This window comes from Lineus longissimus, chromosome 7 (assembly GCF_910592395.1).
Source record: "Lineus longissimus chromosome 7, tnLinLong1.2, whole genome shotgun sequence".
NCBI lineage: Eukaryota > Metazoa > Nemertea > Pilidiophora > Heteronemertea > Lineidae > Lineus > Lineus longissimus.
In genome coordinates, this window is record NC_088314.1 from 3,496,539 (window position 1) to 3,512,908 (window position 16,370).

Below are 16,370 nucleotides of genomic sequence, written 5' to 3' on the forward strand. Positions count from 1 at the left end.
TTTCTGGTCATCAACGAAGTGGCTATCACATTTTTGATGTTGCTTGTCCAGCTCATTATCAGCCGCTCATTAGCATATTGGCCTAGTAACCATGATGAAACACGTGGTGGTGAAGATCAAGTGCTTCCTGCCTTGTCAATTTTGTTACATCTTTCCTGGTTCCAGTTCTTCTGAACAGGTTAAACTTGTTTTGTTGTTCCTTTGGTGGATTATATTCTTACTTCTTTTGGATTATTAATGTTTCACATGTGTAGGCCTATATTCATTCAGTGACCCTTACTTTGATTTATATTTTTCGACCAAAAAAGGAATATGGAATGAAATAATTGTTTAGATATTTGGATATTCTTGATTCAATGGATTAGGAATGTTGGGAGGGTGATTTTATTTTTATTGTACTGCAATAGTGAATTCAATGCACATTTCAGATGGACAAACTCCACATTCCATGCATTGCACTATTAATGTTTACATTCCTAATATAGATAAACTAGGACATATTATGCATGAATCTATGTCAGTGGGCGGCCAAGTTTATGCTAACCAGGTATACTAAACCGAGGCTATAATCTGCTGAGTCACTTTGGATGGTGTATTCCTGTTTCGCCTATTCCTGTTTCGCCTAATTCCTGTTTCGCCTAATTCCTGTTTCGCCTATTCCTGTTTCGCCTAATTCCTGTTTCGCCTATTCCTGTTTCGCCTAATTCCTGTTTAGCCTATTCCTGTTTCGCCTATTCAAATGTATTGCTAACCTCCCCACAGACGTAGGAATATGAACCGTCCCTTACTGACCGACCAAACCCGAGGAGAGCTACATATGTACGCATTGACGAACGCATGTTACGCCTCAAAGAACAATACGTCAATGGAGAGAGGGACATAATGAGTTACGTTGATGCCATCAGTTACCTTGTCTGACATAATATCATGATATGTATTTTCCACCTTGTTTGACTTTATATGTGCTGTACCTACATGTATATTATGACATGGGTTTTACAGCTGATTTTGATCAAATAATTATGAGAATGTACAATATTATGTATTTTTATCAAAAACTCATGAATTCAGTTTTCATAAAACAAACGACTGCTTTACTCTACTTAATCTATTAGTTTTTACTGTGTGTCAGTATGGTCCTATGGTCCTATGGTCAAATAGGCATGGTTTGTTAACAAAGTTGATGCATTTGATTAGTCAAATTGTCATCACATCGTTAACATCATCCAATTGTCCCCTCACATTTTCCCCATAAAATGGACATGCATCCCTAAGGTTCTCCGTGGGAGAGTCGATTTATTGTAGGGGTACTGGAAAGTAGGCGAAGCAGGAATAGGCGAAACAGGAAATAGGCCAAACAGGAAATAGGCCAAACAGGAAATAGGCGAAAAAGGAATAGGCGGAACAGGAATAGGCGGAACAGGAATAGGCGAATCAGGAATAGGCGAAACAGGAATTTTGTGGGCGAAACAGGAATAGGCGAAACAGGAATAGGCGAAACAGGCATAAACCCTTTGGATATCAGTTACACTTTGGCTATACCCAGAGCACTTTGAAAACAAGTTGTTCGTTTGGAAAGACTGAACTCTGCGAGCTGTAGAATAGACAATGGGCGTTGTCGCGAAGGTGTGGAAAGTACGGGGACCTCTACTGGGCCATGTGAGCAAAGATGATTTCACCTTCCACGAGGAAACCTTGCCGGACCCAAAGGATGGAGGTAGTAAATATATATCATTTTCAATCTGGATTTATTAAAAGGTTCTCATCAAAACAGTTTGAACCGCGAAGGTTTCTTAAAAACCTCAAACTCTACGGTTTTTAATTTTCGTGAATAGAGGTAATCAAGAAAAGAAACATTTCGCGCGCAGGTTATTTTCGCAAATTTCGCGAGTAGGTCACGTACGCAAAAATATTCTGCAGCGAAAATGTCTCGCTTTTTACCACACCCAGACTGCTATAATCTCTCAAACTCAGCAGGCTGCTTGTTTGCAAGGCGGCATTTTCCTTTGATCTTGTAATAGGGATAGATTTTGTTTCTGATACTTCAAGTGCAGAAGGTCAATTCCATGGTGTTGACCATGTCTTACTGTAGTGAATGAGTACAATTTACACCATTTCTGGTCATCAACGAAGTGGCTATCACATTTTTGATGTTGCTTGTCCAGCTCATTATCAGCCGCTCATTAGCATATTGGCCTAGTAACCATGATGAAACACGTGGTGGTGAAGATCAAGTGCTTCCTGCCTTGTCAATTTTGTTACATCTTTCCTGGTTCCAGTTCTTCTGAACAGGTTAAACTTGTTTTGTTGTTCCTTTGGTGGATTATATTCTTACTTCTTTTGGATTATTAATGTTTCACATGTGTAGGCCTATATTCATTCAGTGACCCTTACTTTGATTTATATTTTTCGACCAAAAAAGGAATATGGAATGAAATAATTGTTTGGATATTTGGATATTCTTGATTCAATGGATTAGGGATGTTGGGAGGGTGATTTTATTTTTATTGTACTGCAATAGTGAATTCAATGCACATTTCAGATGGACAAACTCCACTTTCCATGCATGGCACTATTAATGTTTACATTCCTAATATAGATAAACTAGGACATATTATGCATGAATCTATGTCAGTGGGCGGCCAAGTTTATGCTAACCAGGTATACTAAACCGAGGCTGCAATCTGCTGAGTCACTTTGGATATCAGTTACACTTTGGCTACCCAGAGCACTCTGAACTGTAACCCTCACTTGAAAACAAGTTGTTCGTTTGGAAAGACTGAACTCTGCGAGCTGTAGAATAGACAATGGGCGTTGTCGCGAAGGTGTGGAAAGTACGGGGACCTCTACTGGGCCATGTGAGCAAAGATGATTTCACCTTCCACGAGGAAACCTTGCCGGACCCAAAGGATGGAGGTAGTAAATATATATCATTTTCAATCTGGATTTATTAAAAGGTTCTCATCAAAACAGTTTGAACCGCGAAGGTTTCTTAAAAACCTCAAACTCTACGGTTTTTAATTTTCGTGAATAGAGGTAATCAAGAAAAGAAACATTTCGCGCGCAGAATATTTTCGCAAATTTCGCGAGTAGGTCACGTACGCAAAAATATTCTGCAGCGAAAATGTCTCGCTTTTTACCACACCCAGACTAGCTAGACGATTGTTAGCAGACGTTATCTACTTCATCCGCAGCAACAGGTAGAAACAAAATGGCTGTCATGATGATTTCATTTCAAAATCATTTCACAGTGCCTTGGTATGTTTCCTTCCTTGGAAGTTTTCTCCTGTTTTGATAAACATATCCTGTTAGATCGTTCTTAAATCTTGATCATTTCGTTCATTTGAGACATCCAGTAGAATGGTCTGTTGTCTTCGGGACCAGACAAGAGGTCATTCCTGTGACCGATATGTCGGAGGAAAGACTGTATTATTTCCCGTTGACAGCCTTTGTGACTGGATATAATAACAGGTACATTATATATCGACCAGTTTTATGTGAAGCCATAAACGATGATTACATGTTGTGATTAAACTCTTTGACATACACGACTTGTATTGAAGCTTATGATTTGTGAATGTGAACGCGGTGACTATTTATTATAGTCCCCACATACAACAAATGTGGGGTCTATATTGTCTTATTGAGATTACTAGGAGAAGATACTAGGCTTCTGCATTCTTCCCAGGTTATATTATGGAGGTAGTCCAGCAAAACTGCTATTTGAACTGAAAAACTGTCACCCCTGTCCCATCAAACTAAACTCGATCTAGTGCACCTGGCAAAGATTTTTTCGAAATTCGGATAATTTTGATGACTTTGAAGCGTTTTTATGCGCCGATTTTCTGATTTGCTTTCAAATCTCCGACGCGATTCTGTCAATAACACGTACATTAGCATAAATGTAGGAATAAAACAAAGGAATAGCCTTAAATGCTTATCGATGATCCATCCTGCCCATCTGAAAAGGTTAGGGTGCTGTTTAAATGTTATTGAGCGTGTGATTTTGAGAAAGCGCGAGAGTGTTTGTCCGGAAATAGATCATCCGCGAAACGGAATAGACTTCACTCCTCCATACGTGTACCGTTGTGGGCCCGTAACTATCAGACGATTATGACAAGACTTAGAAGAGAGTTCTTTCAGTATTTGAATTTGTTTCCTTTTTAAAACAGTATGTCCAATGTCTGCATAATAAGTTATATCAGGGTATGTCTCAAGTATGGGTATGTCTATTGAGGCGATGCATGATCGTCCAAGTTTGAACCTACGTAAAGGGTGTTTTCGTAACTTGACGCGAAACAGGTTCACGCACGTAGGCGTTTGCTCTGGGTTGGGTTTTTTTGCATTCGCCAAGTGTGTACGTGTCACCTCGGTAAAAAAGTAAATGAACACTTGAAATTTCCCCATTATATCTCCTAAGATATACACTAACCCGTAAAAAATTTGAGATCCTCGCATCATTTGAGATCAGCATTAGTGTGATACTACAAGTTGCGGTTCATGGTGGAAAGCAGTATCAGTATCTTCCTGGCCAAGTAAATGCCACGCCCAAGTTGCCCCTTGAACAGACTTGAAGGTCATTACATTTGTTATGTACAGCAACAATCATGTTTTTATGTTCTTTCAGAGTTTCTCGCAGAAGCCGTCTACCTGACCGTTGACCCATATATGAAGTAAGCCAAAATCAAACATTTGCAAACCTGTTGAGATTTAAAGTGTTTTCAGATAGATCAGGCCAAAGGTCCTTGGCTGACCTCTTGTCACTAAACGGGAATAGTGGGATCGCAAATAGCAATGTTACACAGCACTGGGCAGTCAGTGTCATAGTTGACCGGCTTGTTGACACCGTGAACGAGCATTGGTTAGACCTATACCCTGAGAATAATCTAGTGTTGTGCCACACCACTCTCTTTTGGTGAATGTGATCTGGTCACATTCCTGAGGTTAACTAAGTACAGTGGGCGTGAACTATACAAAAAACACTTTATTCGACACTGGTATTAGTACCTATTGTTCTGGTAGAAAAAAACCTGTTCGCTCATCCGAACACGACGCTTATTCGACACAAGTAGTGACCCCTACCAGGGGGTTCAGACTTTACGTTGACCGCGGCTGCATATTCGGCTGAATGGAAATTGTGGTTTATCCACATTAGAATCCAGGTTGTTCGCCTTTCGTTCCACGTGGCTGATGAAGAGGGAGCGTAAATACACAGAGCGACATGAACACAATGATTGCTATAACTAGACTAAACTTTAATGAGTAACAATATCACACATACGGTATAGATACAAGATAAGATAATATGATTGGTTATCAAGACATGAGTAGGAGGAGCCAAGAGTCTTAATGTTGTGAGTGATGCTAAGAGGAATATGCAAATTCCGACAGAAATGGACAAGGGACATGAATAATTTACCCGCCTTACAATACATGGGCGCCACCTACGAACAGAAAGTGAACTAGACAAGTGATATTTGAACATCCCATGTCGATTCCACTTTCTGATTCAGATCACACAGTTTGATTTTTTCCTTTGAATTGGCGGTTGAAAAGAACTAAATATTAGTGATGTTTACTTTTAGAGGGTTTGGATTTCAACATAAGAGCGGAGAAGTGATGTCATCGATATATGGTGAGATGGAGCTGGCTAACCAAGTTGCCAGGTAAGTCGTCACGTTCTGATTAATTTCGGCAAAACAACAACTTCACCCTATAGATTTAAAACTTTTTCGTCATGAATATTAGTCAGTCTAATCAGATGTTGAAAATTTTAGATGCAAAAATGTAAAAAATCACATTGTCGCGGATGAGCCTTCTAACCCCAGCGACAATGGTGGGACAGATAATACCCTCTTATCATTTAGTCTTTCTTTATTCTCGAGGAACTGGAATATTCAATATATACAGCATGAATGACAAGATATATACACATCAAATACAATCCACCAAGTCAAACAATAGTTGGGCAGTTCAGCTTTAAAGATTCACTGACCTACACTACTAATATCTGGCTTTACTTTGTACTATAACATCCCTGGAGCTCCACACCACACCGATACGAAAATAAACTACCTGTGCACTACACATTTGACATACTCTTCTCTACAACCGCACACACAACTACACACACAGGGCTCTCTACAGTCCAATTATCAAAGACTTACACTACACCATGTACACTGACGTTCACTTCCAGACACGCCGAATCGGTAGATGTCGTCCTGGGTACCCCTAAAAGGTACCAAGAACGATCCTGGGTAACTTTTAGGACACTAAAAGTAACCCAGTTTGAAATTCGCGCACTTTTGGAACCTGCCGACGAGGTTCTTGAAAACGGTACTTTAGCGTTTTGCAGTGCACGAATTCAGCTCAGTTCATCAAGAAGGATGATCTGATGATCTGTTGAAATCGTATTTTTTTGCACATAAACGGAGTGAAATGGATTTAATACGGCAATATGATGATGATGGTGATGATGATGATGATGATGGTGATGAAATAGCCATCTAAATCATCGGCAGAAACTCGCATTTTGACCACGTGTGTTTTGACAGGTGTCAAAAATTCCAATGAATTCGTGCACTGCAAAACGCTAAAGTAACGTTTTCAAGAACCTCGTCGGCAGGTTTCAAAAGTGCGCGAATTTCAAACTGGGTAACTTTTAGTGTCCTAAAAGGTACCCAGGATCGTCCTGGGTAACTTAGGGGTACCCAGGACGACATCTACCCATCAGTGTTTCTGCCAGAAATAAATTCAAGTGAATTGGCCAAAACAGTCCTCCTCAAAATATTCTTACATTTCGATATTTGTACAATATTTTCTCCATAAATTGTCTTTATATTTATATGTTTGTAGCTGATTATATCGTTCGATTCACATTTTGAAAAAGACATTTGAATCGAAGTCAAGAGAATTAGTTTTTGGCGCCATGATGACGTCACCAATGGCGGATTTGCACTGGGGATCGAGTCGATTCCCTTAGAATGTGTAGTGCCGCTGCTCTTCTGTTGATACTAAACAAACAAACAAACAAAAAGATAACGTTTGAACCCTTCTGTTTATCATTCACATGACGAAATTTTACCATGTCTTTCAATTACAGAGTCATAGAGAGTAAGAATGAGAACTTTCCAGTTGGAACCCTCGTACTTAACTCACAAGGATGGAGAACTCATTTCGTCAGCGACGGAACCTTCGCGAGCATCGTACTGGACTTCGGAGACCTGTCACCATCACATGCCCTCGGTGCATTGGGAATGCCAGGGTAAGCTGTCCCTCAAAGAGTATTTAGTTCCCTATTGTAAGCCAAAGCCATCATTTTGGTCTATAATAAACCACATAACAATTCGGAGGAAAAGCTAAAAAAATTAATTATCATCAGCAAATATCTCATCGCATACACGGTAAGTGTGCTTGCCTCCGGATCCCTTCGTATTACACACCAGCAAATTTATGGAACGACGTCTCACTAAAATTGCAAGCTGATATATATCTACTGGTCACGTGTATTATTCTTCAATTTTGTACCGCAGTTCTGATTCCGAAACGAGGTGTGTCTGTTTTGTGGTGTTTTTGGCCGCCTCAGGTGTGGCGGGTCGTTGCTTGAATACGATATCATCCTAAATCAGCCAGAGAAACATGGTGTGATCAATAATATGTAGACGTAAATCCGAGTGTAGGCCAAAATGGGGTTCAAGCCAAAATCACCCATCCTGCTTCGGACTTTGCAGGGCGTATCTCTTACAACTCAATATCATATTTCTTATGGGGATGACCTAGGCTGTATGCGCTCGAAGGCTAACGCATTTCTGTCATTCTCGAAACGTGGAACCATGATAATTGAGAATAGAAAGTCAACGTTGGAATAAACATGTATAACATATTGTTCCTTGCTTAAAAACTACTGACCTCATTCTTTTCTTAGGCTGACAGCATATTGTTCTCTAATGGTTGTTTGCCAACTAAAAGTGGGAGAGGTTGTGGTCGTTAACGCAGCTGCAGGAGCTGTTGGTAATCTCATAGTTCAAATTGGCAAAGCTGTGGTAGGTATACTAGTAGTTTAAATCCATGCTAAATATCAGTCGCTTATGTTCCATCTGCTCATCAATGCATCATTGCTTCGATACATATAGGCAATGGCTTTATTGTTCAGTGTGCGCTCCACGTTTGGATTTTTTGTCACTTGAGAAGGGTAAAAACTCTAAATATTTCATGACGCTTTCTATTCTGAGATTTGTGTCCCGGTGTGGGATGATGCGAATGTTAAAGAGGTGGAAGAGCAATCATAGTAACGCTTATTCTACCACTAATTCAGGTAGTCCGGCAAACTGGCAACGCCGTAAACATTGAACGAAACTTTTCCTATTCTTTTCAACTTCTCATCAAGGGCTGCAAAATGATAGCATACGCGGGGACCGATGAGAAATGTGCCTGGTTAAAGGAACTCGGAGCTGATTACGTCTACAACTACAAGAAAAAAAACCTTGCGGACACTTTGAAAGAGGCTGCTCCAGAGGGCGTGGACTGCTTCATTGATCACGTAAGTAGCAGGACTGTTTACTACCTTGCGGCGAGGGGGAGGGGGAGGGGGGTGTTAAACACCGTAACTTCGCGGTGGGTTGTGACCCATTTACTATTTTTGACCAGGTTTCTCCATGTCTTATGATGGCAAAATGACCATCGCACTTCAAAAATCTGTACGGCTACTGATTGTGTTATACTTCCAGCAAATCTCGAGTCCATATGGCCATTCTATTTGTAGGTTGGAGGCACCACTTTCGCCACCGTCCTGAAAACTGTACGTAAGGGTGGCCGCATCTGCATCGTTGGTGAAATATCGCAGTACAACAAGACCCCGGAGCAAAGGGACAGAAGTGAGTATTGTAAACTGCTGGACGCTTTATATTGTTGTGCCCAATATTTCAGTGTTTCGACACGATAGACAGCTTTGTAGATCAAGAGGTACTACTCAGAGCTAAATGAGAGCCATGTAGAGTTAAAAGATACAAAATAGGGAGAAACAGAAAAAAGGGCCAATCGGCCTTCAGCGTTCCCAAACAATTAGGGGAACACTCAGAACGGTAACATCGAAAAATGCTAAAAAGACACCGCCATTGAAGGGTATAAACACATTTTTGTAAGCGTAATTTTTCCTGTACATACATGTACGCCATTTACCCCAAGTTACTTCTATGCGCCACCTTTCCGTTACACCTATACTTGCAAACTCCTTCTCCGTATATACATGTGACCTTTCCTTTAGAACAAGTAACTTTTAAAAGACAACTTTTCCTCCCCACCCGTGCCCTACTCATTACACAAAGTGACTCAAATAAGCCACCTCCTTCTCAATACACGTGCTCTTCATTTTATTGCAAGTGACATAGGCAATCTTCGCCTCAATACACCTGCCATTCCCTTCCGACCCAAGTGAGTGAGTGAGTGAGTGAGTGAGTGAGTGAGTGAGTGAGTGAGTGAGTGAGCGAGCGAATGAATGAAATTTACACTTCTATACCGCAAAATCCAAAAGAAATTTCCCAAGCGACCTCTACAAGCCACCTTCGCCTCTATTAACGCACCCTTCCCTTCACACAAAAAAACATCTTCACCTCCTTACAAGTAACCTTCGCTTTACACAAATTTGACTTCTATCAGCACCTCCTTCTCAGTGCACGTGCCCTTCCTTTTACTCCAGGTCACTTATAGAAGCCACACTCCTCTCTATGCACGAGCTCTTAGGTCAGACTCCCTTTAGAATGCTTGTTTATTTTTCAGTCGACTTCAACAGCAATAACATTATCGCTAATGAAATCAACATCAAAGGCTTTGTCTCATCCAGTTACCAGCAAAGAGCAGGTGAGGTAGTTGCACAAATGCTAAAGTGGAACAAGGAGGTAAGAGCAACGCGCTATTTCCAACTTTAACAATAATGCTTTTACATGTATTTACTTTGGCCTAACAAGGCCGATGGCTTGGGATGTATGAAAATTCTGTCACCATTTTGAAAGAAAATTATGTTACGAAATCATATTTAGGCTACAGGCTTTTAAAAAAAAATCAAACGTATTAAATTAGTTTTGTTCAAAAACAAGTTTCATTGAGTTTAATTTACAGCTTGATATCGACTGACGATATTTGTGCGTACGTACGCAGGTGGTGTCTGGGCGCTTGCGTACGCCTGCGATGGGAGGGGGAACTGAACAGTTGTGCTTAAGAAATAAATACACGGCCCCTTACCGACCCTGATCAATTTATAACTCTGATTTCAGGGCAAGGTGAAGTTCCGTGAAAGAATAGTGGACGGATTTGAGAACATGGTTGATGCGTTCCTCAGTCTCTTCACGGGTCAAGATAATTTCGGCAAGGTCATCATCAAGGTTTAGGAAGGAATGGCCAGGCTGATATGCGATGGTGCGCACAAAAAATTAATGCTCAATCATCTTTTTTACCACGAAATTTAAAATATGGCACGTTGTGTTTCACGCGGTGGCTATTCATATGTGACGGTAATGCAAATCCGGCAGGAATCACGTGGATTTCGGGAACACCCGGCCATCTTTGAAATTTCGGACTTGGGTATCGCAATTTCTTATGAAATTTCCATGACGTTTGCATGGTTGGTGAGCCGAACGCGAAGTCAACACGTCACTAAATTTAACTTTTGGGGTAACTGGCATTGTGTCTTGTAAATCTAGATGGACCTGTGTGATCATGATGGGAGGTACTAGCATGGAGGAACTTTCCTGGTACAAGCAAGTATGGATTAAATGTATACTTGCTACTACATGTACCAGGTAGTCAATTTAATTGGAAATAAAACTAATCTGATTGAGAACGAGTTTTATTCTTTTTGATCATAAAATAGACCACTGCAGACCAACACTGCGGAACACTGTACCTTATTTTTTCACTTTGAGCAGAACTCGAGGTTACAACAGTTTAGTGTGTTTGGAAATGTCTGGATGGGGTTTCTGTTCTAATGGACTCTCCACATTTTGGTCTTTCCCCTACTGATGATCAACTCCGGTGAATGATGTGAAAGTGGATCTGGCCAATACCGGGTACATCCATCTGTCTTGCTGCACTTTGACCACATTTCTGGGCATATTTCTTGGTGGTCTTTCTCGAGTATCTCGAATACACCTTTGATATGTATGATATGGATGGATCAATACCTCCGTCCGTAGAAGTCGGTACAAAGTTTCAAGATTTTGCATCTGGTTACGCAAGCGCACTGATAAGTAACCGAAGTAACTAAGCCGTTACCAAGGTGAACTAACTCATCCGCATGCATAACCGGATGCCATATCTGGAAATTTTGTCCGAATTTCTGCTGACCGTATGAGTGCTGTCATGTGCAGGACCTGACGCGCTCATTTCCCGACAAAAACAACACAAACAAGGACACCCGCGGGACTGACAAGTGCTGTCCTAAATAGAGAGGTGTCCCGATTACAGAGGTCAAATTGAATGGAAATAACAACTTTCGGACCACAACTAGCATCTTCAACAGAGAGGTTGTCCTTTTAAAAGAGAGGTCTCCGCTAAGGGACGTTCCACGGTATATCAATAACAAGAACTGGAGGGTCTTTAAACATGGTTTGCTGGTCTTATACAAGAAAAACGGGGATGCACCATGTGTCTTGACTGATGTTCAACATGTTCATTGTCACTGGCCAACAGGCCCTGGCCTTCGACCCTATTTAGATGATGATGATGATGATGATGATGAAATACCGGTTCCAGGCATCAATAGACTAGCTGGGCTCAATGGCAAATTCTCTTTTTTCGACGAAGGGTTTGAGGGAGTTCGCAAAGTAACTATTGTCCAGTACGATGGCACACAAAGTCAATTTGATATAACCTTGTGCCCATGTGAAAGCGCAGAAAAGCGATCTTCCAAATTTGTTGTGCCTAATCACTCAAAAAGGATCAAACGTGTCTTTTTAGTAGGTAATGCGTGCAAAAAGTGCATCCACACTGTGAACATGTTATCTAACTTTCTACATGAACAGTGTACACAGCTTCATGCTTATACAGTTCTGACTTCTCTTGGAATGCATGTTCGTGACACCATTAACACACAGTGCAAATAAGCTCAGCATAGCCCAAGAAGACATTTCTACAACGAGTACAAATGAACTGATTCCTGGATGCACTGCAAATTTTATGGGAAAATTCCCCGTAGTTCTTTGACGGTCGTGGTTCATACTTTGAGTGTGATACTTCGGGCATATGTTGCCAAGCATGGTCAACAAGGTGGCGAGGGGATTCGAATGTTTCATCGCAATGACAACCTCTAAAAGCTACCATCTGTCATCGGAGACAGGAGAGACGGACAAATGCTGTTTAAGCCATCTAATGCAACATTAGGTTCATATTTACATAGGAAATTGTTCCGGACGCGCACTTTCTCTTCCGGACGCGCTCCGGACTCACAAATTGTTCCGGACGCGCATTAGGTAGACCGGACGGACAGAGTCGGAACAGGCAGTGTCACAACCTTGCTAACGTGGTGACGGAGATGAGACAGTAAAAACTATTTCGAATGGGACCTGGCAGCTCCACTATGCTGCCAACACGGATGTCTCGTCGGGCCAGAACTTCCTGCGTGCCGGCTCTAGTAGTGGGCAGGTGCTTAGGATGTGCTCTGGGGTCTGTTCTCCGTTGCCGCACTCGCAGTTTGCCGTTTCTCGGATTCCTAGTCGCTTCAGGTGTTTGTTAAGCCTGCAGTGTCCTGTCCGAAGCCGGTATATAAACACCTGGCTCCTCCAGGTCTGCTTGTGGATGCTGTCCCGTGCTGTTCTGTAACCGCCAGTCTGCCTGCTCGAGCTCGCCTTGTAGCTGGCCTTTAGGAGGGTCTTGGACTCCGCATATGAGATCCTGTGTTGGAACTGCGGGAGCATTCTGCCTTACTTGGCTAGGTGATCAGCTTGCTCATTTCCATGCACTCCTATATGGACTGGGATCCACTGGACGACAATTCTTTTCGGCGTGAAGAGAAGGGGGTCTAGCCTGTCTAGTGAGCTGTCAGTCAGTGTCTCGGCTTTCCAGCTCTGGAGAGCAGGAGGGCTGACAGTGAGTCGGTCATTAGGAGGATGTTGTCTCCACACTTGGTACAGTTCCTGACAAGGTAGTCAGCAGCGGTGGTGAGTGCCTGTAGTTCAGCTCTGTAGTTGGAACAACATTTGCTGACAGAGACTGCGATGGAGTGCGATTCTCTGTCAGGGTGTTTGACAAAAACTCCGCTTCCTCCATTCCTGACAGCATTCTGTGAGGATCCGTCATAGTGGACATGGGTCCATGCGTGGTTGGATTAACCGATCAACCTCCACCAAGTGTATGTATGGTGGGAATGACATTTCGTTGTGTCTTCAAGGATTGTGACCATCTCTAGATTCGTTGATTGTGATAAGTTACTGCCAGGCATTGGAGAGAACTGACGATGGAGTCACCGATCAACCTCCACCAGCTGCTGATCTGATCCTGTTGGTTGTCCGAGGCCCAACAATGTAGTGTATGTATGGTCGGAATGCCCTTTCCTGGCGTCTTCAAGGGTTGTGACTGTCTCTCGATTCATTGATTGTGACAGTTCCCATTTTTGTTCAAATGCTAAGGACCTGCTGACACAAGTGCTGTTCTGTACAAATGCATAAAAACATATTCAGAAGTGCTGCTTGATGAGGAAGCAGGACATAATATAGTAATGACAAAGACATGTCACATATTGTCTGATGCAGTCAATAAAGAAAAGACAGTAAAAAGCCAAACGAATTATGTGCAGAAAGTTGTATGTATTTAAATAGGTATAGGAATAACAGTGCATAAGGTATACCATACACCACACAATCAACAACATCTAAGAGGACACACATCGGGGTTGCCCAGTCAAGGTAAGATTAGTGAAAGGAAAGGAAATAGTAGAGCTCCTCACTATCAATGTACATTCCAACCAAGTATCAAAGACACTGAGAAATGTGTAGAAATTTCCACAGCACAAAAGTTCGAGAATTTCTATGATCAATCAAAGTTTTCAGAACAGTAGGATGCACCACACAAATATTAGAAAAACTCACAATCTTATTACATGTCTTCATGCATTGTGATGGTTGTGACAGCATATCAGGTGAAGACAGACTTTTAGGATGTGACCCATCTTACTTTTACCCGCTGGTTGCTGCTTTGTGCACAATTTCGCAAGCAAACCAATCCATTTTCTTGACACAATGATCCTGCTACTTAAGGACAACACTACTGCAGGGACTACAATCCCATTCAGGAGGTCTGTCTATGCTCATTTTGGAATCACAACCAGAACACTAATAATCCAAGAAAACCTGTCCAACATAGGGAAGATAACCTATATGGACATCGAAGTCTGCCCTTTGGCCATAGTCTCTATAGATAGCAGAAATAAAAGCACAAACTCCTAATTTTTGTAGTATCATCTGCCTTTAGCAAGACGTAAAATCAAGTCTATTAAGTCTTTCCTCTTTTTTGACACGTATCCTGGCGTTACAAACTCATCCAGTGGAGATTTGAATGATTCCAGATATTTCATACAGAGACACTCAGTTACAGACACTACGTATATCCCACAGTCATAGCCTGAAATAAGGATATGAAAATATTTTGAGTATTTTGTGACAATACAGAAATATTGATTATTTTGAAACGAATGCACATGGTTGATTTAGAATCAATAAAGACATTGCTGATATTCACTTTAGAACCAGATTATGATGTTACTCATATCAGGCGGTCCTCAGGATTGAAGACTAAGCTTTGAAAATTGGTTACATTCTCTGGTTTTACTTCATTCTAGCATGCTAATTATGTGTACACACGAACACTTGTGACAGATGCAGAGATTAACAAAAAGTTTCAACCCTCTCCCACATGGCAAATTTGGAAATGAGGTAATTTTAAACTAGCAACTCTGCTGCCCTCACTCCAAACTACAAAACCCCCAAGACCAAAAACAACTTGTCTGCAATCGAGCACAAGCACTCTTTGATACTCACAGTTGTTCTGTTGAGGAGTTAGAGCCTCCTGATACTCCACTTCACCATATGCTGAAATAGATGAACAATTATACTAAAAGCATGCAAATAAGAACAAGGTTGAAGGAGAGGAGATTCGTCATCGAGTCATCTCAAATTGCTTCTAGCTGATTTTAAGCAATTTTATTCAATTTGCAAATTTAAGAGCAACTGGCAAGATTGTTCACTGCAAGGATAGACATGATAGAATGAAGGTTTTGACAGAGAAGTCCCAATCTTGATCATCAATCAGGTCTATACCATGATTATATCGGAAATAGAAAATGGTCTCAATCAATATTTCGTTTGGAGGTCCTTGGAGTTTCAATTGCACTGTCTGTAGCCTACTTACCCCGTAGATAAGGATAAATCTTTTTGGCAATACTTCTAGCAGCAGCTTCGTTGTAACCATGATTAGAATCATAATGTGAAATGATCCCATCTTTCCGGGAGAATACTAGAAGACTCCAATGGGAACCTCCTGCCTGGCTTGCATCGGTACTGTCATTAACTGCAAGGAAGACTAGCTTCTTTGTGTGTAGTTCCAGTGGCTGTAAGAATAACTCTAGTTCCACATGTGAACCAAGTTTGATAAATTGCGTGACATCAGGGCTGATGAAGCGAACATGGTGGCACCTTTCTTTGAAGCGGTCATTTTCAAAATATCTGAAATTGAGAAAGAGAAGGCACAAGTTGAGCGAAACCAGTGCCAGTGGCAGTGGTGGTGGATTGCTATCCACATGATGGACGATGTCTGTCTGACCAAGGCCAGGGTCCATAAATTGGTACAGCACTACTCTTGACTGTACCGCATTGTCACCAATTAGCCTGTCAAAATGGATATGATGGCAGTGATGCTTTGACGAATCAACTGGAAGGCCTAAAGGAAAGGGTAGGACTGATTCTATGGAAGGCCGCGAGATGGCGCTTTACTTGACACTTTCGCTTTGTAGGTCAATTTCAAAGGACTGAAAGAAGAAATTAAGGCCGATTCAGACCATGTAACTTACTCAAACAAAAACCCTATAAGTTTGTCATTCAGCCAGTGCGGTCCTTCCAGCAACGAAACGTCTGACTTTCTCAAAAGCGAGTCATGATAACTGAGAACGACCGCTTTTTCGTCGCTTTCGGCCATTGTACGTTCTTTACGTTTACCCAAACTGTAACACTTTTAATTCACCATTTCCATCACTTTTAGTATCAAAAAGTTAGTTTGATACAAAATAATTATCATCATGCGTTTATTAGAGTTAACGAGTGGTTAATTTTAATTTAAAGGCTAGTTAATTGGATAAAAGGGCCTTATTTACTACTTCTTATATCGAG

General features: G+C 41.4%; 2 protein-coding genes across 2 annotated transcripts; one reads left to right on the forward strand and one right to left on the reverse strand.

The window, feature by feature from the left end:
- The first annotated feature begins 2,682 nt into the window (after positions 1-2,682).
- On the forward strand, positions 2,683-10,837 carry LOC135491470 (prostaglandin reductase 1-like). Its single transcript, XM_064777368.1, has 9 exons — positions 2,683-2,916; positions 4,628-4,673; positions 5,586-5,666; positions 7,106-7,267; positions 7,928-8,045; positions 8,390-8,542; positions 8,765-8,876; positions 9,778-9,896; positions 10,272-10,837. The coding sequence occupies exons 1-9, from the start codon at positions 2,808-2,810 to the stop codon at positions 10,383-10,385; spliced, it is 1,014 nt and encodes a 337-aa protein (XP_064633438.1). The 5' UTR covers positions 2,683-2,807; the 3' UTR covers positions 10,386-10,837.
- A 2,949-nt stretch (positions 10,838-13,786) lies between these two features.
- On the reverse strand, positions 13,787-16,280 carry LOC135490764 (sentrin-specific protease 8-like). Its single transcript, XM_064776223.1, has 4 exons — positions 16,055-16,280; positions 15,397-15,710; positions 15,027-15,077; positions 13,787-14,610 (listed from the first exon to the last, which is right to left on the reverse strand). The coding sequence occupies exons 1-4, from the start codon at positions 16,177-16,179 to the stop codon at positions 14,447-14,449; spliced, it is 654 nt and encodes a 217-aa protein (XP_064632293.1). The 5' UTR covers positions 16,180-16,280; the 3' UTR covers positions 13,787-14,446.
- Positions 16,281-16,370: the final 90 nt, after the last annotated feature.

Bases quoted from the DNA above. Each gene is read 5' to 3' on its own strand.
- LOC135491470 (XM_064777368.1), top strand. From the start codon at position 2,808: ATGGGCGTTGTCGCGAAGGTGTGGAAAGTACGGGGACCTCTACTGGGC. The intron at 4,674-5,585 runs GTAAGCCAAAAT...GTTTACTTTTAG, and splicing joins ACCGTTGACCCATATATGAA to AGGGTTTGGATTTCAACATA. The intron at 9,897-10,271 runs GTAAGAGCAACG...CTCTGATTTCAG, and splicing joins TGCTAAAGTGGAACAAGGAG to GGCAAGGTGAAGTTCCGTGA.
- LOC135490764 (XM_064776223.1), bottom strand. From the start codon at position 16,179: ATGGCCGAAAGCGACGAAAAAGCGGTCGTTCTCAGTTATCATGACTCG. The intron at 15,078-15,396 runs GTAAGTAGGCTA...CATCTATTTCAG, and splicing joins GATTTATCCTTATCTACGGG to CATATGGTGAAGTGGAGTAT. The intron at 14,611-15,026 runs GTGAGTATCAAA...TCCTTATTTCAG, and splicing joins AACTCCTCAACAGAACAACT to GCTATGACTGTGGGATATAC.